Source organism: Falco rusticolus, chromosome 4 (genome assembly GCF_015220075.1).
Source record: "Falco rusticolus isolate bFalRus1 chromosome 4, bFalRus1.pri, whole genome shotgun sequence".
Lineage (NCBI taxonomy): Eukaryota > Metazoa > Chordata > Aves > Falconiformes > Falconidae > Falco > Falco rusticolus.
This window is the reverse complement of record NC_051190.1, coordinates 23516436-23538265: the sequence shown is the minus strand read 5'-3', so window position 1 is coordinate 23538265 and position 21830 is coordinate 23516436. Positions and strand designations below refer to the sequence as shown.

The window sequence follows — 21830 nt, the reverse complement described above, 5'->3', positions numbered from 1 at the left end:
AGTTTTGGGAAGCAAGTAAGTGGGAATGAGGTGTTGGTACTTAAATATTTATAACTTTGTATCTCCAGGCTGCAAAAATTTAAACAATAATATTTTGATTTGTCATTCTTGCTTATCTCTGTCGTTCTTCTTGGTAGAACATAGGGAAGAGAATCACACGGCTGTTGTCCTCGGAAAAGCCCAGAAAATCAAACCAGAAACTCCTGATGGCAAAAGAAATGAATCTTCTTCCTTGGAGGAAAGCCAGAGATCAGTCTCTCCTGTGTTCTCACTGTCGTCTGGATCAACAAGCAGGTTAGTGAAGAAGAGTCACTTCTCCCTGGTTTATACCAAATCAGACCAAACATGGAAAAACTTCGTCAGTAACCTTGAGCAAAATATATATATATATATCTCCTGCTTCATAGGATGGGTTCCTAAGCTGTGGTTACTGATTCATTTTTCTCCGTATTTCTGGCTGTTCGGTTGCTTGAGGGCTGGAGCTGAAACACATTCAGAATTTACTTGATAGTTTTGTAATGACTTGTTAGAGGGGTGATAGTGTAAATGTTCCTCTTGATATGGAAACAGCGAGTGGAATGTCTGTGGAACCAGAACGTTTGGTGTTTCTGTTTCACTTCATCACCTTCCGTTATGTTTGAAGTTGTTTTTTTTTTTTGAGAGGTCCAAAAATTGATATAGCCTAAGTCTTTTAATAGCTCTTTAAGTTGAATATTGCTTAAGGAAATAGAGTTTAAAAGACTGATTAGTTACAGTCTGTGGTAGAATGCCACTGAACCTTGAAATCCTGACAGCCACTCACTTTTCTTTCGTCATGCATTTAGATTTGCTTCCTGAAGTTGCCTTATTTGGCTTCAGAAAATGAAGGATCAGGGAAAGCTTTATAAATAATGTAAGATTTTATGCTTTTGATAGTTCAATTATAATTTTATTGGAAAAAGGCTCAGCTGTTACTGCTGATAAGATCTCTCTAGTTTTTGAAAGTAGTGTTTGTATCTGTTTAAGATACTTCATGGATCATAATTTGCTGTCTACTACTGATCAGTAGTCAAAAGAAGACAATGATGAATACTTAGATAAACATCCTATTGCAGTACCGGTTACTGTGGCCCCAGTTTCTGGAGGAAAAGTGAAAAAGTTGTTGAAAACAAATACAGGAATAACTGGGTTTTGATACGTGTCTAAAAGCAAGAGAGCTAATCATGAAAATAATCTTGTTATCTTGTTGATAACAGGAATGAGAGGAGAAGACACTCTTTGCAGGGAAAACAACTCTTCAGTGCTTGCTTAGAAAGGGAAGTAACTGCCTGTGTGGCTTTGTTCCAGAGACCGATTTTATGTGCCCGAAACCTCAGCTTTCTGGTTTGCAGCTTGGGCTGTGGTGGCTCCGCTGCTGACGGGCAGCTCTGGGGACCTGGGCAGCAGGAGGGTCCTGTTGTTTGGTTTGTGTTGCGCCGGCAGACAGGAGCCTGGGCAGCAGCTTTCCCCCGGGACTAATGCAAGGCCAGCTCCTGCAGGTTTGTATGAGATGTCATATTTGACAGGTGTGCAGGTGACGGATGGAGTTGCTTCATCCTCACTGTGCCTTCTGTTCTGGCTGCCCTACAGCTCGAATTGTTATTTTGCTTCCACAAAATAAATGCCTTCAGCTTGTTTATATTCTTCCTGAAGAGCTGAGGTGTTCCTATTCTTCTCTATTTTATGTAACTTTCTTTTTTGATTGCAGGTTAACCTTTTGGCATTAAGGACCTTGGAAAATTTATAAGATTAAAATTCTGGAGTGAGTTCTTGGGAGGTAGAAAGGGCTTGTATTAGCTCATCCAAAGTATCATTAAATCTCTGTTTCACTGCCAGTTTTGTGTGTGAATGATGTTACAAATGATTCTCCCATGGCCTTTGACATTGAAGTTAAACTTCTATTCTTTACCTTATTCTGTCTGCAGACTTGTGTGTATCAACTTAAAGTCTGGGTGAAAGTGTGTCTAAGAGACTGTAAGAAAGTTGCTAAAGGATGTTAGCGTGTGGCAGTTACTAATGATCGGAATGGGCTTTCATGAACCAAGTTGGCAGGTTTTGTTGGTCAGTGCGCATTAGTTTGTATTATGTCTGGCTCAAGACAAAATTGTTTATTCCTTCTTTTTACGCATTCACTCCCTCCAAATGTTTCCTTAGACTTCTTGAATCAAACAGAATCTCCCGAGTTGTACAGACCAGTGGGTATGCGTCACAGATATTTGGACTTTCTTCTAAAAAAAACATGCTTAATAGCTCGCTGTGGTTTACTCTTAAATTTGGCTCCTGTGGAAAGGAACAGAATTACTAGAGTCTGCACAGAATTACTTTTTTCAGAATCTCTCTGGGATTTTTCTCTTCATGTTCCTACTTTGTGCGTATCTCCTGGTTTGTATGTGTCCTGTGTTTTTTTATTTATTTTTCTTTAAATATAGGGCAGTTTGTTTAACCTTAAAAGCTAGCTACTGCACTGGTCAAGAAGTTCAACGAAGTAGTGGGTTTTGTTGTTCGATTGGGGTTTTTTTGTTCTTTTTGTCTGCCCTCCCCGCCGTTGTATCATGTATTAAACCCAACTGACTGGCAGTTGGGCTCTGAGTGTGCCTTGGGGCGTTACATGCTGTAGATTGTCGTCCTTTACATCCAACCCCCTGCTTTTATACTCCGCTCAAAAAGCAGTGTAACCAGCAATAATAACACAGTGAAGGCTTAGCTGAAGTGACATATGATGCCTTGTGATGCATGGAAGGCCCCTCTCCTTTTGTTTGACCAGTGTTCCTTGTGCCAAACTGTACTTTTCTGAAGAACACTCTGAAGCGTTTTCCTGTGTTTTCTGGGAAACAAAGGTTACAGGGATCACTCCCTCTCCAAATACTGATGTGGGGGAAGTGCTTATGAAAAAGAATTAAATGTGCTTTTTGTCTGTACTGTGTGTTTGTAATAGCTACTCTGGATGTCCCAGTGCAATACCCAGCTCTTTATTTGGCCCTTTGAGACATGCCAGGTTCTGCCAGGTCTGCAGATCAGCTTTGGACCGCAGAGTTCTGTTGTTGAACTGTGGCTCATACTCCCAGTATGCTCCTCACGCAATGCTGGTATAATCAAAACGGACTCAAATTATGGCAAGATTTTCAGGGATTGTAAAAAGTAGGTGTAGTCATCTAAACTGCATGAAAGAGATGTATTTTGTCAGTCTGTGGTTGTCGTGGGGTTAATGCTTTGTTAATTGTAGTGAAATAAATATAGCACAAATCAAAAAAGAATTATTTAGATTTTGAGGCTTTAAGTAGCGTTGTGCTATTGTACTAAGTAATGATTTTCTGAGGCTTGTATTTTATTTCTGATAATAAGAGGATATCCTTTGAGAAGGGTAAATATTTTTCACATTGAAATGTCAGAACTTGAAATGCATTTGGAAGTCCAAAGCTACATGCTGTCTTTTATGAAGAGAGCACTTCTAAATGGAGAGCTGGTGTTATGATAGATTAAAAGAAAATTAGGATTTTGCGCAGCATATGGAACATAACAAAGCAGTCTTGAAGTCGGAGAGTTGAAATGTTTGCTATGTAAAAGGATGCTGCAAGTAAGTTAATGATTTATGTTTTCTCCTTCATAAGATGTTCTGTCTTTCATCAATCTTATATCAATATTTGCTAAGGGAGCAGTTGGTCAATATTAGAAATTCAGACATTGTACAGTAATCACCGATGTACTGATATTAGTTGAGAGTTGATACTTTAATTGAGAAAATGAGATTTTTACACCTGCTGCAAAAAAGGTGCAGGCAGTGCATGAAGGTTATAGCATTGACCCAAACGTGTTTGGTCTCTCCATAAATTGATGATCCCACCAAGAGAACAAAATGTGCATAATGGGATAAATACCAAAACAAAACCATGACTTTTAAAGGATAATTTTTCAAAGCTGTGGAGTCATACGTAAAGCTTTCATAGAGCTTTAGTCTCCATATAAGTAGTCCCAGTGTGTTTTTTTACTTTCTGGGGCTGAAGCCAAATTTTATGCAACTGCTTAAACAATAGGAAAATTAGAAAAGAAACTGGGAGGGACAGTGATAAGCCAGTTAATGAACTAGTAGAGGAAATATTCTATTAAAAGTATCTTATGTAATGGGGTAACTCATTGTTTTAAAAAATTACTTCTCTGTAAAACTTTTGTGTTAGAAGAAAATGTCAGTTCCTGTTGTCTAGAGTGAAAGACTTGCAAGAGTAAATGATGTATGTTGTTGGCCTTGTCTGAGATATTAAGGTGTGCACTGAAACACAGTGTCTTGATTTTGAACTCCTGGTAGAAAAGTGCTATAATATCTGCAGCCTGTATAAATCTCTCTGCCATTGGAATACACACAGCGACTGCAGCGTCTGCCAGGTGAGATTCATGCCGGAGTAAGGGGCCTCATTTGCAATAAGTGGGGCTTTTTGGCATTGAGTTCAGCAGCTATGGATCAGGATCTAAGATCTGGATTTAGTGGGTCACTTCTTGGATTTATATGCTTTGCAGAATTTGGGCTTTAGTTCGTCAGCGGAAAAAGACGTAGAAATAGGGAGCTGTGCTTCAGTTAGTCTGGAGTTCACTGGATAGCAGCAGTCCTCTGAAAAGCTCTCGGTAGACATCAGTTTGTCAGAGACTGCTGGCAGGGTGGAATGGTTGGAAAAGCTGTGAGCTCTTCCCTGGCAGTTGCTTCAGTCTGAGTTTAAAGAAAGCGTTGTCTTGATCTCTAGGCTGGCTATCACTGTCAAATGAGAGAAGTATATAAAAATGTGTTGATCAGGGGAATAACTGCCTTTTCCAGTTCTTTAATGCATTTTGGACTTAATAAATCTTGAACTACTTTGGCTCAGAGATGACGTGTATTACAGAGTTAGATAGGAGTGTTTTATATTTTATTTTTGGCCTCAAATATGGTCTTATTATGGAAGGATGATTATATTTCGCTGCTATGTTGTCAATTCATTCCTTTTTTCCAAAAACGGTGAGCTGTAACAAATGGCCAGGAGCTGTGAGGCATGGTGGAGAGAGTCCTGGAGAAGTCACTGTGAACAGTAACAGCTGATGACCTGCGGCAGGTATGGGGGGAAAGATACGTGACATGTATCCAGAAGGATGTCAGTCCCAGTCTGGAGCCATGGGGTTTAGACATCTCGGAGCCCTGAAAATGGAAGTGGTAGTATGCCAGTGCTCTCTAGTGCTTTAGCCTAGATGTCCCAACTGTTGGCTAGACTCCTAAGAAAAGCAGTTAAGATAGATCCAGTAGATCCTTTCCTTTTCTAAAGGCACAGCCTCAAAGGCATGCTCTTGGGCTGCAGAGGTGGCTGCTGAAAGTCAAGAAAGCCTGGAAAGAGTCAAGAAAAACAGTGAAACAGTGGAACCTCTGTAAAGCTTAGCATAGATGAGAGCCTTCCATGGGGAGTCCTGGGGAAGGTGCAAGGCTGGCAAACCTGCTGTCCCCCAAAGGCGGGAAGATGGAGCCATGCTCAGTGTCTGGTTTGATGAGGAGGTACTAGGAAGCCAGGGAAGACACTCGGGTAAGCAGTTAATCTTGGGTGCTGCACAGGACTTACAGCCACTCCAGCAGCAAGCTCATACTGTTTATCACAGGCAGGTCAAATCCTGGAAGCGGGATAGCAAGGTGCAGAAAGCCATTTTCCCTCACTCCTTGCAACTGCGTATTCACCTTCAAATGACATTGGTGAAATGAGACAGGCCATTTCTCACACCAGCGTTGAGGGGAAAAAGGCACAGTGCATGTGCCAGAGCTAAGTACGTAATGCACGGCATGAACTGATGAAAGGGACACGGGCTGTTCACCATGAAGCCAAGAAGGAACTTAATCCGCTTTAAAAGAAACAAAATCAAAGAGACATTCGCACCTTTCATTTTTAGAACGAGACATGTTATTCACACTTACATCAGCTTTTTACTCTATTTTAAGGTGGTGTGTTTATCTAAAAAAAAATAAATAAAGGTGGTGGTGGAAGTCATATCCAAATGGTGGTCAAGAAGGGAATAATTTACTCATGGTTTGTTGTCTGTAAGTGCTCAGAAGAAACTAATCCTGCACAGAAGTGAGGCAGAGTTGGGGAATTGCCTGAGTCACTGGAGCTGCCCTTTTGTGGGCACGCCTCGGTGTGGGGACGCGAGTAAGTCCAGGAGATGAAACCTTCGCAGGCTGTCACCTTGTCTGTCAGCCTGTTGCATCTTGAGCAGTTAAGTTTCAGAACGTTAATGATTTTGCTGTAAAAACTTACTCTTCTGGAACAGATATGTAAAATCTTAGGATAGATTAATGACCTATATTAAAAGGACAGAATTTCTTTTGTGAGAAATTGTCTTGGACTGGAGTGTGAATGAAGTCTGACAATGAGTTTGCTTTGTCTGGCCTCCGCATAGGTGGATATCTCTGAGGTATTGAGCAGGCAGAAAATATTGAAGGAATGTACAAAACTGTTATAAATTCTGTGATCTCTTTGGGCTCCCTAGGCTAAAATTTATAGAAACAACATACATAATGAGGTAGCTGTTTCTTTTTTATTTAGTTCATTTTCTTCAGTTTAAGGGCTAAGCATTCAGGGTGCATTCAGGGTAATAAGAGCTTAGGAGTTTTATTCAAGGGGAAAAAAAGAATTATTTTAAAATATTAATTCAGTTGGTGGTCAAAATTTCTTTTCCTGGGTTGAAATTGTTTTGGTTGTTTTTTGTTTTTTTTTATAGTTTGTCAGCTGTCTGGCGTATTTAAGGAGGGGTTTTATCCTTTGCAATTTTTTTCCCCTGCATGTGGAAGAAAGGTGTATAATTACTTCAACTCATAATCAAGCAATTGCTCAGTCTTTGTAAAAGAAATTGATGTTTAAGAGAGACTAGATGAAGAGAACAATTTCATTGAGTGACTGGCTTGGGACAATGGGTTGTATGAAGAAATTCTGAAACAAAGGGCTTTTTAGCTACAGCTGGAAAGTTCATAACCCTGCAGCTTGGTTTTGTACAGTTACATACATATATCCCTGGTCTCTCAGTGCAGTTACAGTGTAAGAGTTAATTTGGTTCATTGGGAGACTGATTATTCTTGGTTTCGTAGCCCATTCACATCTACACATACGGGCTAAGGTGGTAGCTCACTCCAGGACTTTTTGTGGTCGGTTTTAAAATAATTTGGTAGGCATAGACTGTGAATTACACATGTAAATTATGAACTCTCATTATTGTTTTGGGTGTTAGCCAGGTTTTTTCACTTTTATTGTTTTGCTGGTGACAAACAGTGATAAATCATCATAATGCTACATTTGTCAAGGCAAGGAAGTACATTATGTTCAGGCATCAAACCTGTTCTTTTTCTATTTTAGGGGACTAAAAGCACACAAATAAACCCTTGTCATCCCCCTCTTGGTTTTGGGGTTTTTTTTAATTTTTTTTAAAATGGAGTAGGATTTGGAGATATGGTAACGGCTCATTCCTTGGGCATCCAGTTTGTGTACTAAAAATGAGTTTTTGACAGATTTACAATTCTGAGAGTTAAAAAAAAAAAAGCTGGACTTTCCCTATCCACCTTTGTTTTTACAGCCTGTTTTACTATGGTTCTCATGTGAACATTTCATATTAGATTTGGTGCTGAATTAAGACATTAAATGGTTGTCTCAGCCTGGGCTATGGGAGGAGGCAAGCTTGGTAACTGAGGAGTGCTTTTAATTTCAGGTGACTTTGTTTCCATATTAAAACTGCTTGGTCGGACAATGTTCGTAATTCAACAGATTTATTCTGCAGTTCATGAAAGTTCCTGGGGAATCATTGAAGAGTTTCTAAAATAGCATGCAAAACTTTGCAATCCATTCTGTTTCAAAATAATTTTCTCCATATGGCACCAATGCTTTGTGTGTATTTTTGGTATCTTTTTCCTTTTCATCCTTATGACTAAATGTGCATATGTTAAAGGTTTCTCTAAACTCATCTGGTGGTGATTTTCTCCCTTGAAATCCCGTTGGTGGTTCTATAGTTATTGCCACAGTAACTTCTCATGAATCTCACTTCAGAGGGGAGAAAGGCAACAGGAGGAGACAAAATGGCAGTGGATGAAAAAAATCCTGCCACCTTATAAAGGTTGCATGCCATTTATTAATTTATTTAAGAGAAGGTTTTTTTTTTTAAAAAAAAAAAAAAGAAAAAATGTATGTTTGCATGTGACTCCCAGTGTGTCTTAGGAGCTGGTGTTTTCTAATGCATTACACTGATGGGGTGGAGGCCTCTGCAGCTGAATCCTAGCTCGATGTTCAGGTGGTGGAAGTGATGCTCTGTGTTCCCACTGTGAGGACATGCTGGCTGCTGTTAAGCGGGGGCAGGAGGACTGGCAGCCACTGAAAGCGTGTGTGTGGTCTGGAGAGCCCAGGGTGATGGTGACAAACTGGCTGAGCAGCAGCAGCCCCACAACGCGCTCATCTGCTGGCTGCCTGGAATAGGTGTTGTACCCCACGGGCTCCGAATGATCATGGTGTGTCCACATCGTTCTTAACATGCCCTGAGCTTTGTCAGCTGCCTGATGACATTATTTGGGTTTAAATTGCTTCTCCTGTTTGAATTGTTATCTTCTCTCTAATGGTGCAGTATGTTATGAATATTATGTGTTTTGGTGAACTGCTGACTTCTTAAAAAAAAATAATCTGTGAACCAGGTAATGAACCAAGACTTCTGTCCTGCACCTGGGGTATGAAGTTGTGTGCAAAACGGTTCTTGCTTTTTAATTTGTAACTCTCCAACAGAGAGAGTCCAGAGACAGTCATCTGCTCTTGGTAAGGAGTAAGGTAGTTCTTGGTAAGGAGTGCTGTTTGCCATATATTTGCACAGTGGTCTCCATGCAGTAAAAATGGTACTGAAGTGGTGGAGGTGGGCAGCGGAGTGTGGTACCTGCACTGGGGGGGGGGTGCTGGGGCTGAAGCGGGCATCCCAGGACTGGAAATATGGATCCATCTGGGAAAAGTGCCCTGTAAAATCACGGTGTGGGTCTTCTATACAAAGACAGCCCCTCTAGTATGAGACATGTTGTTTGTTAAAACATATTTTTTTTTTTGCAGAAATACCATTTGTAAACTTCATTGTCTGTATTGTCAGGACCCTGCTTTGCCATGCTGGAATCTGTCCTGTGAGAACAAGTATTTTTGGGCTGTTTTCCTTAATATGTTTTGACCAAACATATAAATGCACTGATATCTGTGTATATAGTTATGACTTGGGGGTTGTATTTTTACAGTTTATGTCTGCTGTTTTCTACCAAACAGGGGATGAATTTTGTTGTAAAACCTTTAAAGTAAATCCAAGAGAACTGGTATCCAACTGCTGTCCTGTGGTTTACACTAAAATCTCCCGACTGTTTACATTACATAGTTTGTTATGTAATTTCTGCAATAACGTACAGACTGTTTGAGCTGACAGGCTTCTTTTTGAAAGAGAGTTTCCAGAAAACAACATTTTCCAACTTGTTAGTTGATTTCTGCAACCCTGCAATTTGGCATATGTTTGAGAACTTCACTGTAGTTTATATCACAGAGCCTGAACATGCAATAAAAGTTATTTATCAATAATTGACCAGAATATTGTGTTCAATTAATTCAGATTTTATTGAAATTTGACAAAATATTCTTATTTAAAATACAAGCTGAAATAGTCTGTGTAGCTGTTCGGGTTTTTTTAACTTTGAGCATGAGAGGTCTGAATGATGTGTCTGAGCTCATACTTGTAGTTAAATATGTGTGTGATGTACGTATGCATGAATATCTACACACACGTGAATTCTTCCAATGTTGGTGTAATAGTCATAGTTGAATTTAATAACACCCTGATTTTATGTTGCCTCTGTGGCTACTGTAAAACACATACAAATGTATGTATTTTGGCGTCTGTCTGGGTCTGCTGACAGTCTTGGCAGTTTGGATTTTTCTCACTGAATTTCAATGTTAAGGTTTTTTTCCTTTGATGTTGATTGTTTTTTTATTATGTTGTTATGTTCAAAATGTAAGTTTACACTTAAGTCTTGAGTTTTGAGGTTGAAAGCATCTTTACTCTTTGAAATGTTTTACTTTACCCACCGAAGTATCTTGCAAGTTCTCTCTGGAGAAATTGTCTGGTGCCTGTGAATTGGAAGCTATTGTAGTTACCAACAAGCAAACATGAACAGAGAGAATGGTCTTGTATGTTAAATAATGAATATGATACCTAGTAATAACTCTGAAAATTGTGTGATGTAGAGACAGAACTTTCTAGACTGTTGGTTGAAAGTACTTCTTGTTGCCAGTGCTGTGTGGAAGGGTCTGTCTCATCTACAGATTCTACTGCCTTTGTAAGTAGAGCCCTACTGCGCTGTAAGTATTGCTAAAATGACTTACATCCATTTTATTTTCCCCTTCAGCTCCAGTTCAGACATTCTGAGAGATCCGCAAGGGCCTGAGATGTGTTCAGCAGCCTCTGCCAAGTAAGTAGAGTATATGAGTGGTAAAGTCCTTGCGAGTGATTTAGATAAGTAGTTTCCAGTTTTTGGAATCCTACATGTTTTCTACAGGAGAAGGAAATGCCTCTGAAAAGTCAGGCTCTTGGAGGATCTCCACAGTTGCAAGACACACAATTTGGTCAGCATTTTTTGGATCCTTGGAAAATAATACCTGGGTGCTGCTAGGGTCCACAGATGACCAGCGGAAAATCATTGTTTTGAGGTATATTTGAATATGGATATATTTAAAAAAAAAAAGAAAAAAGGGAACTGATTTTTATGGAAAATGAAGTAATTTGATCTTTTGTATTTAAAGTTACATTGTTGTCAGTCTCAGCTACATCTCTGTCAAGTTGACCATGCTGGAATTGCAACATCTGTTTCAATTTACTCCTGTTCAAAGAGAGAAGAGCACTTTCTTGTTTTTAAAATCTTATTTCTTAAAACAAAAAATCCCCTTCTGTTATATAGTGGCAATATTTTAAATTGGGGTCTGGTTGTGCAAGTTGTTGTTCAAAGAAATACTAAGGAACCATCCAAGTATTCTTGAAGTATCCAAATGAAATAGATGAAGATGGAGAGGAAATACAGGGATCTATGCAGGTGCTGAAGATGTGCAGTTATAGTGACATTTGGAATACCGTAGTGTTAGATCAACTGAAAAGCTGTGTTGTTATTCAAAGAAATACAAATGAAGACTGATGGAGTCTGCAAAAGTAGTACAGTTTACCCTTGCAGCTGAAACTGGCTTGATCTGGGGTCACTCTTCAAATATCACATCGGCTTTGGCAGCTGATCTTAGGGGTGTGATGAGAACCATATTGCATTTAATTCTGATAGTCTGCTTTTTAAAGTGTATTTATGACATAATTTTCTCTATTATCCATTACATACATATGTGGTCAATAGATTGGTACAGCTCCTAAAATTCCTGATTAATGGCAGAAGTAACATTTGAAACTCTGTTAAAATGTGTGTTTAGATAGCCTAATGGATTTTAAGGATCTTTAATGGAAGCACGGATAAGGTCTTGATTAGAATGGTGTAACAGGTCAATGGTAGAGTGTACCACTGGAAAAACAAAGTAATCGTAGATCCTTTCTTGTAGTGGGAGGCATCACTTTGTGAAGGTGAGCGGTGTTTGCTGGAAGGACACTCACAAAGCACTAAAGTGTACTTTTGTAGTACCTGCAAGTGACTCCTTGAGATGGGCAGTAAAGTAAAATATTCTGGGTTGTGCGTATTGCAGATGCTAGTCTCTGTTCCCCTGGTGCTGCTCTTCTGGTGCTGCTGCCACATATCATAGAGCAAGCAGCCACAGCTATCTTTCGCAGATGTTTTTAGATCTGCTCCAAGACTTATGCGTGACCCTGACAAGCAAGGGTCAGGGATCACCTAAAGTCCTTGGTAACCACCTCATTGTGTTGTTATCCATTACCTGTGAAGCATTAAATCTCAGTGAGTTGTATTGCTGGGAACTGGGCTTCTGAGTAAAAGCCAATCCATAAGGAATTGTGATCAAAATGGGAAAAGTGGAACTGTGGTTGCTAAAGCTGGAGGACTCATGAGCGAGGGAGCCAGCAGCTCCCTGTGTCGCCTTGACTAGGTGCTTGAGGCATGAAAAGGCCCAGCAAGACATGGCAAAAACAGGTGTCTGTCCCTCTGAGTGCATCTTCTGTTTGGACAGGGGTGGGAGGTGAGCAGAGAAGCCCAGCCAGCTGAGAGCTGCCCCTGCCAGCTGCAGGGGAGCAGTTCAGGGCATCTCTGTCCCGGGCAGTATGCATGTGGTGAAGCTGCTGCTGTGCCGCAGCTGTCTCTGACTTACCTGGGGGGAAACCAGGGTAGGGAGGGATAGCAGCTGGACAGCAGTGAGGCGAAGAGGATGGAGACATAAGAGGTTAGAAGTGTCTTGATTTCCTCTTGGCCGCAGTTGGGATCTTACTGCATTTATGAGCTTGGTAGTGTCCGTTGTTCTCAGTTGCTGCCAGTGCTTCCCCTGAACGCATTCTGAGCATTCTTACTTCTCACAGCCTACTAACACTTTGAGGCTACATGTAGATTGCGAGACAGGTGCTTTTTGCCATGTTTCCTTTGGTCCTTGCTGGTGATGTCTGTGCTGACTCCTGCTGAGGAAGATTGTGCTGTGGCTCCTTGCTAGCCTGGCCAGGGCTGGCCGCAGCTGGATGTGCTGCAGGAGCAAGCAACGTGGCTCCTTCCGTGGGGCCAGCGGGTGTTTGCCTGGCAGGGAATGGATGGCATTGCTGTTCCTGGCTATCCAATGGAATATTTTTCATTTTTTAAATAAATGCTTTAGCTTCATTGTACTTTTGTACCGGCCGTGAGTCAGGATATTAAATGTGTATATTTTTCTAAAATTGTAATTCAATCTGTGTTGCTTGTCTGCTTGACTTTTTGTTTGAATGGGAAGAATCCACCTGGTTAGGTCTCAAGGCTTTTTGTTAAAATCAGTTTGGATCAAAAAAAAAATGGAAGAAACAGCACTGTAAAAGCTTGTGAGCTGTAAATTTTAGGGCCTCAAGCAAAGAAACTAGAACTGCAGCTGTGATGACATTCAGAACACTGGCCTAAGAAGCTATTGAGAAACACAGGCTTTTGTTAGATGATTTGTGAGGAAATATCACATGAGTATTGTAGAATTAATACACCTGCTTTATTTTTGGGGGGAGGTTAGATTTAGGAAGAACAATAATCAGCCGAAACTGTAATGGAAATTACAGGTGCTTCCTTTGTTAGGACTGGGCTGGAAGCCCTGGGGAGAGAGAAGACCTGCAGGTTAAAGTCTGTTGAAGGACTTGATTCCTGCGTGCGCTTGTGGGTGGACGTCAAAGACACGTTTTTCTGATTATGTGGAAGAATGGCCTGTGGCGCATACTGCCAGAAGCAGTTTTGTTGGCTGGCCTTCGGAAAAGGAACTTGGCAGGGAGAACTTGTCTGTCTGCAGTGGTACGCTGCGCGGAGAGGCAGTTCACGAGGCTGGTGGCGGAGCACCACATGAATGCCTGGTGTTCCCGTGGCTGCTGTAGCAGCATCCTGCTTTATCCTGACAAACCAGGACTTCATAGCAATCTAAAAATGTCTGGCTGGAGCCACTTCCAGTTTCTCAAACTGTACCGGTTAAAATTACTTCACCTGATGTGAATGAAGATGTGAGGGTGTCCAGTGCTGGCTGGTGTGATGAGCTTGTGTGCTTTTGCTTTTAAAGCTAGTGACCTTTACCAGGGTGCAGGCATTGGCATAAAAACAGACCCAATCAGTTCAGGTTCTGAGTATGTTAAGTGTCTGCTCTGGTGGCGGTGGGGCTGGAGGCCGTACCCAGTGAGTATGGTGGCTCTGTTTGTGTGAGGGCTCAGGAGCAGGCCAAGAGGTAACAGCCACGGGGTGAATCGTTCTGCAACAGCACCAGCATGAAGAATGGTAACAAGAGGTATATATTTTTTAGAACAAACTTGCACTTAATGGTAGAACTGTAACTACCACGGGGAACTGTGTACTTCTTCAGTATTTTCTGCAAGAATTCATTGCAACCTGTTTTCATTGAGGAAAAATGTAGGTTTTGAGGATACTGTGCTTTCTGTAGGGTATTTAACATACTTCTGATGAGATTTTAATTGGCCATGTAGTGCCTGGAGTATATGGCTTCTAATTTATAACTTTCAGCTTTAATTTTGTAGGTAGTAGCTAGTCTACCATACATGTTAAAACATCCTGTTTAAAAGTATTTTTTTGGGAACTTTGTAAAAGTGAATGGCAAGGAGTCTTTACCTTCCCAGTTGCATTTTCTGTATCTTCGGAGACCGCCAGCTCCAAACTTGCAGATGGGGGACTTCAGTTTCTTTATCAGCAGATAGTGACTTGCAGTTCATACTGGTGATGGTACAATCAAATTACTTGCTGTTCTTTTTTTGTGCTCCCTGAACTCCATTCCAGAGATGCCAGCTGGCAGAATTTTTTTCTGCAGTACAGGAGATAATATGCTGTGAGTTACGGGTTTGGCATCTGTGGCTTCTTGCTCGAGTTGGAAAAACATGTTCCTTAGTGGAAGAAGGAATGGGAATGTCAATAATGAAAACGGTACTAGAACTTGTTACTGGAGCATTTCTACCTAGCAGTAATGGATGTTAACATCAGTTATAATATGTATCCATAGCAAAATCATTTGTGCCTTTGATAATTTCCTTCACCTAGGAAACTTCCCAGTCCTTTGGAGGGTTTGAGTGTTACTAGCGTGTGACCAGGTTGATAAGTGCAAAGGAATGTTAAGTAAAGCAGATCTACAACTGTGGTGAAAGTTACTCTTCCTGTTCATCACAGAACTGTATCCTGTGGGATGTCGAGTGGCATGGAAGGTCAGATGAGGCTTTGCTTTGGCAGGTTTGCATGGGAAGGCACAGGCCAGCATACCAAAGAGCAGGTGGATGGTGTGTTCCCATAACCAGCTGAGACTTCATAAAAGTTGAGTTATACCAGAAAGATATCATCTCTCTTACTGTATTGTTATAAGTGTTAATAATTGGATATTTGCAAAATAAGAGAACCAAGTGACAAAGAAGCTCCAGGTTTTGGCTTTGTGTTTTAATACACTTTTGAACATAAGGTAATTACCATTCTGCTGTGGAAAAATGTAGTTATCAAAGCTAGAAATGGGCAGAATATAAAACAGTAAAGCTAGCCTTAAACTAAATGAGATTTCTGCTTCATTCTGTGTCCTAAGTAATTTCTTCTTGCAAGGGTAGTCGTATTTTCCAAATTCTTGAAAACAAACAAAACGCCAAAAACAGAGGAAGGCGCAACTGCTACGGGTGCTCTTTGTAAAGTGAGACATTAGAAATATCGGTAGTTTGAATGTTGCTTGTCTTTGCTGTATGCTATGTTAATAGTTCAGCCTTCCAGATGCCTAAATAATTGGCTTTGTGTTGTCCTGCCTCTGAAGTATATTAAACGGTTATTCAGTGGGTGACTATTATCAGAAGTGAGGTTTTTCCATGTAGGACAAAACTCTGTAGCTAATGGCCAGGACTTCCTGTACTAGATATGCCTTTTTGCTAGCTGTTTGAAGTTTCTTGCTGAAACTTGAAAGATGTAGTGATGGTCTGTGTGTGGCTTAGGCTCAAATGCTCATTTTGTACTGGTGAGAATACTTTTAAGTAATACGTATTCAGGCTTTTACATCTTGTAATATCTGGAAATCCTAAATTACATTATTTGATATTAGAGCACGAGGACTGACCATTTCAAAACGTTACTGAATGCTGCCCTACAGAATCCTGCTTTTGAGGTATGTACCCACTCTGTTGGTGACAGGTCTAGTTATGAAACTCGCTGAGGCTCTCTGCAGGGCAAGACTAAAGGAAAAGGGTCATGGACATAATGGAGAATACATTTCTTTATGGTTTCTTAGTATTTTAGATGCAAATCCTTATTATTGCCCTTAGCTTTACATGTTAAAAGATAAGCCAGAATTGCTTCAGAGTATGATCCTTAAAAGCAGGATCATTTTGTTAGCTGAAATATTTTACTTTGTGTAAATGACTCATTTTTGTCAAATGTGATTTTCAGTCCTCCTAAAAAATATCCTCCATTTTATGCTTTTCCACAGTTTGGGTTTGGGGTTTCTTGTGTCTCTGGAAGGGTTAAATTCAAGCTAAAGCTTCAGTGGAAAAGAAATAGGAACAGGCTGCTCTTTGTTCGGTGGTGGAAATGCAGCTAAGTAATTTTTAATTTGTTTCATTCAGGGAGTACATTCCTAGGAGCGGGAAAGAGCTGTGCTTTTTAACTCCCCTCCTCACTCCCCAGCAGGAGACCTAGTGTCCTCTGCAGCGTGTCCAGACGATGCATGGATGCCAGGCACGTGGTAGGGGACTTGCAGTGGGAAAACTCGGTTCGGTATTCCTGCCTGTAACCCATGATGGTCTCTGTGGTGCTGTGTAAGGGCAGCACAAGCTGGGCTGGATCTATCCACTACCCATTTTGTGAGCTTTTTCTTTCTAGTATTTGCCAGTGTTCTTAGTAGGAGAGTTACAGGTTTTGTACAATTTCAGACTGAGGGCCTCTGAAAGAATTAGACGATGTAAAACAAGCTTAAAACTCATGCTGACCCTTTATTTTTCCTGCGTGGATGAAAAAATGGCAAAAGTGAGATGGCATGGCTGGGTCTCAACTGAAATCTATAGCTTTGGTTTCTGAAAGCCACTTCTTGTGTGTTCAGGTGTTAAGCTGAAGTTGGTCTGACTGTAACAGCTTCTCGAGGTGCAGTGAGGTGTTTGCAGACAGCGAGAAACTCGTGTGAACAGACAAAGTCTTGAACCAGGATATTGTACCTTTTTTGGTGGGAACAGAGATTTGTTGAGCTTTTATGTTTATGTGACTGATCTAATAAAGAAGCACTAAACATTCATATTCTGCATTTAGAATAAATAGTCTTTTTTTTTTAAGCTTTTAATGAAATTGTATATGACATCCTTGCAATTTATTTGTAATAGTGCACAAATGGAGCAGTGTAGGGATATTTTAGTGGCAGTTTGGAGTGTATTTTTAGCGAGACCTCATTCCTTTCCTGAAAACTTACTTAAGCACAATTTCATGTTCTCTGAGCCTTCAAAAACATTTTTGTTTTCTTGCTTTTCTCAGCTGTTAAGTAACAAATGACTGTGGAGTCATATAATTGGGACAACTTCAGTTCATATTGCTTTGTGTCTGGTTAAATTGGGGCAGCATTTCAGGCTTTCTGTAACCTCTTGGTGAGCACTTACTGAAAGTCTCAGGGTTCTCTGATGTGGGTGTCAAACAGGCCATCGATGATGCCAACTTAACTGCAGGTTTTGGTCAGTTCTTTGGCCTGTATCAGATCCGAATGCCTGAAAGTTAATGTGGGGTTTGGTGAAAGGCTTTTATAGTGACTTTGCTGTTCAGTTGTAGCTCAGTTTCACTCCTAAATACAGCTGCAGCTTTTCCATAGAGCTTTTAATGAAATTTCAAAAATGATACCTGGTGGATATATTTCCTATATAACTTTGTGGTGTGGAGAAAATAATAATAAAAAAAGAACAAAAATAACAATCTGTCATTAATTGTGCACTGCTGTAATTCAAGATCCGTGCCTACCTCAGAGTGTACCTTGGTGCCGTGAGAAACAAGTTCACCTCATCCCTAAGGTAAGGTAGGGTGCTAGAAATGTCATTGCAACCTGTCTGTACCTGACTTGACCTGAGATGGAGATAAATGACTGTGTAGTAGGTAGTCTGGATCTTCTTGTCCCTGGACAAGCAAACCTCATTATTCCAAAATGCACCATAAGATACAGGAAGGGATCTGACTTACCAGAGTACTAACATTTGCACATTTCTGGAGAAGGTCAAGTACATTTACTTTGTGTTTTTAATATTGGTGGCACTGTGCCATGCAACCAGTGGATGAAAGTCTAGGAGTACAAAAATGTTCTTACCCTAATTAAAATGAATGTAACCCAAAGTTGAATCTATTTTAAAACCCCTGTAGTAATCAGTCTTATGTCCTTAATGCACACGGAGATGTGCATGGGAGGCCAGGGGGCTCCCAGAAGCTTCCTGACTTGCAGAGCACCTTGCTGCGGTGGCTTCTTGCCATGCAGCTCTGCAGCTGATGCCTTCCCCTTGCACATGAGCGTCCTGGTCACTCACTGTGCAGTACCAGAGTCTCTGCAGCAGGTACCAAGTACCACCAAGTACCTTCCTCTGCTTGTAGATGCTCAGACCTTCCAAACTTCTGAGACCCTGGCACAGGTTGAGCAGAGCAGCTGTGGATGCCCCATCCCTGGCAGTGCTCAAGGCTGAGCTGGATGGGGTTGGAGCAACCTGGTCTAGTGGAAGGTGTCCCTGCCCAGGGGGTTGGAACTAGATGGTCTCTAAGGTACACTAATTGTATCCGACAAGAGGATCTCAAATAAATAAAAATTGGCAAGAAAGCCCCCTTTTTCACAGCCTTGTCTGCGTATGTATTTCTGCTCTTTATAGCCAAATAATTTCTCTGGTCAAGTGCAGCAATTACTTTTAGGGAACAAAACATTAAATGTTTTATGTATTTTTAGCTTTATTTAATGCAGGTAGTTTTGGAGAAGAACCCTTAAGTTGTTTTGCCAGACTGGTCTCACCATTGGGAAGTGCTTTGCACACGATCAGGAGTTAATTTTATTCACCAGTTCATTCACCATCTGGGGCTCCTGGGAGTGGTACGGCCAGCCGCTGGGGCCGGGGAGGTAGTCTTCCTCATAGGAAACTCCGTGTCGAGGCCATGTCTGTTCGGTACCAGATGGGTGCAGCTGAAAGGCTCCATCTGGAGAGCTGTAGGGCTGCTGTGTGCCCATGAGCCAGCAAAGTGCCCTGTGGTGGGACAGCCCGGGGTGATGAAGAGGCAGTGCGCTGCGTGGGGCAAGCTGTCCCTCCAGCTTGGCATCCCTTATCCATCAGCGACCAAAGCAGCGTGCTCAGGAGCAGTGTTAGTGTATTGCTTCCACATCTTACTCTAAAAAGCATGTTTCTCCAGCGTCATCCCTCAGAGGCTTGTAGCCGCCTCCCCGCCGAGGTTAGTTACCTGCTCTGTCTCACAGCTGCGGAGCTGCGTGGGGACAGGCAGGTTCTCCTGGGCCTGGGATGGAGGGTATGGCCCGCGCACAAGGGCTTGAGGTATGGTGGATATAAAGAACAACTGCTCCCTTGGATTGGGTTGAAAATAGCTGCTTCAGAGCTTAATTTAAAGGGGGGGGAAATTGTATCATGGCACTCTTAAAACATCTGTGCATCCCCTTGGGAATCCTTTGATCAGTTAGCCCGTGTGTGTTGGCTTGGCGCAGGACTGTCTTCGGCAATGTGTTACTGTACTCTGGTTTCACAAAACTCAGCCTTAGCGTTTGCATTGAATTTTGCATTAAATAATGCAAAATTGTGAACTGCAACAAGAGAAAAAGGTGACATATAGAAAGAGGCTTTGTTAACGTCTAATTTCACAGACTTTTAAAAATCTACTGCTTCTAGGTTAACATGAGTGATCCTCTCTACTGAACCAATGCAGTGGATGGAAATAGGGTAGTGGAGGGTCCAGCTGGGAGGGAAGGGCCTTTGCCTTTTCGTCATCATACGTTGTAGAAATCACCCTGGTAAGGTTTGTAGTGTTGAGGATTGGGGGAGAGTTGGACTGGGTTACGCGTATGCATCGTCTGTGCTCTGCGCATATGTGCAGTTAATCACGCTGCATCTTCAGAGGTACAGACTAAACTGGTTGTGCTGGGATTCGTGCTGATCTTCCTCAACATGGTTAACACTCACACAGATGCAGGAGCTCCGTTTCTATCATGGTGCTGAACTGAGCTCTGAAATACAAGTTGTTCTTTTTAATCTCTTTTAGTATATATCTTGTGGCAGTCAACAGAGACATGGACTGGCTTTTGAGAGTTTTCCATTGTTATTTTCAGTTGTGAATTCCCAATTTAAGCCACAAGAATAGTCCGTGCAGGATGGATTCATCCTAAAAAATGGTATATTTAAAAAAAAAGTGTATTTATAAGGAGTGTTTAATTAGTAATGGCTATTGATGGATGAATGGTATCCTTCATGTCAACACCATGTGGAACTTTAAGTGCTGAGGCTGAATGATGGAAATTAGCTGGCTAATTTAACTATGGCTAGTTTAACTTTTTCTTTAAAATTAACTCTGTGACTAAAAAGAAAACACTTCTTTGAGTTTCCAGTGGAAAATTCTTTGTCCATAAACAAGAAGAGCGTCTGGCAAAGAGCCTGTTTAGGGATGGGAGTCCCATGTGCTTTCCTTCTTGGGTAACCGTGACCAAAGCCACTTGTACTTTTGCTTGGTGGCTGTGCCACCAAGGATGACTTCGTTTCAAGTCGACCTTTTATGATTTAATGTAATCATGGTTTCTTCAGCCTCAGGGGCTCTTCTCATTTATGGACAAGGAATTCAAAAGGTTGCTGCTGCTCCTGCCTCTTCCAAACTGATGTCTGGTGACAGGAAGAGAGGCACCGTGACTCCCCTGTCCCTGCAGGCTCAGGGTGGATGGGGTGGTTTGTGGGTGCTGTCACCTGCTTCAAACACAGCAGAGCAGTATTTCTCTTCACCATCATCAGTAACACGTACCTGTGTGTGCGCCTGCGTGCTGCTTACAGCACTTTAATACAGCCTTCGGTATTTGCTGTGTTTGGAGTATCTTCAGAACCCTGTTTTGTCTTGTCTTTTTTTTTTCAGCAGCAGTTTTCTGGGTCTGAGAGTTAACAAAAGTAAGTCACGTCAGCTCCAAATGCCAGGAAACGATCAGCTGCTTCCCAAGAGTAAGCGGAAGAAGAGGTAACCCTGCAGTGATGTGAAGCCTAAAACTGTGCGGAAGGCTTAAGACTGAGAAAATACTTGTTAGTTTTTTCATTTTCAGTGTATCTGGGTACTTAATAAAATGCTGAATTTTCACATAACTATCATTCAAACTGCCTTAAAATAGCCAGATCGGTGTGCTGATGTGTTTTGTTTACGGCACTGTGGGCCATTTAACTTTAGGGTTGGGCATAAAGTGCCAGAGCCCCAGCCTTGCCACGGAGGGATGAGGGTCTGCACGTTGCTGCTGTTACTGCTCGCATCCCATAGAAGCTTGCTCTGCCCTCTTGGAAGCAATTGCAGGACAGTGTTTTGCCTGGGGTCTGGCAGGTGCTGATGCTCTGGTTATTGGCTTGGCTGGGGGGAGAGCTGTGGGGGGAGCTGAGGGACGGGGTGGACTTCTGTTGTACAGAAATATGCTGGCTTTTTTTCAATGTCCATGTAAACTGATTAGTGTGTGTCACTATTTCAGTTTAAAGTAATTAAATTTGAAAGAAATTGGAAGGTCGTCGCACATTAAGTATTCTAGCTTTAAAATAAATACTGATATTAAAAATTCTTGTCTGTCTTAGAAGGTGATGTAGTTTTGTAATGATATAATGCAAGAAAATTAAAGTAAACCTGAACAACAGGGTAAGTTTTTAAAAATACAGCTTGGAAGCAAAAGACATACCATACAAAATATTCAAAGGTGTTCTTACTGAGCTCTGAAGCTTTGGCCATAGCCTTTCACTGGGGACTTTGCAAAGAAAGTACAAAATCTAAGATGGAGTATTGTGTGTCTTTTGACTTTAGACTATAGCTGTAATTGGCACTGGACATTTTGCTTTCCAAAATATTCATCCTCAAACTGTGGTTCCCAGCAATATTTCTGTTTAGAACAAGCTAAATCTGTGGCAAATGTAAACTAACAGCTCCAATGAGGTAAGCAGATACAGAGGAAAAATGGGAAGCTGATTTTGTT

General features: G+C 41.3%; 1 protein-coding gene across 6 annotated transcripts in view; it reads left to right on the top strand.

The window, feature by feature from the left end:
• The window catches only part of RAD18 (RAD18 E3 ubiquitin protein ligase), a 54576-nt gene extending 33150 nt beyond the window's left edge, over window positions 1-21426 (top strand). For 3 of the 6 annotated variants that reach the window (XM_037384181.1, XM_037384182.1, XM_037384179.1), the window contains 3 exons: window positions 138-294; window positions 10418-10480; window positions 20747-21426. In XM_037384181.1, the coding sequence (XP_037240078.1) occupies window positions 138-294; window positions 10418-10480; window positions 20747-20849 (323 nt within the window). In that variant the 3' untranslated portion in view covers window positions 20850-21426. Of the gene's footprint in view, window positions 1-137; window positions 295-10417; window positions 10481-10567; window positions 10719-20746 lie in introns of all 6 variants that reach the window. The other 3 variants (XR_005103751.1, XR_005103752.1, XM_037384180.1) reach the window with 3 other exon arrangements.
• Window positions 21427-21830: the final 404 nt, after the last annotated feature.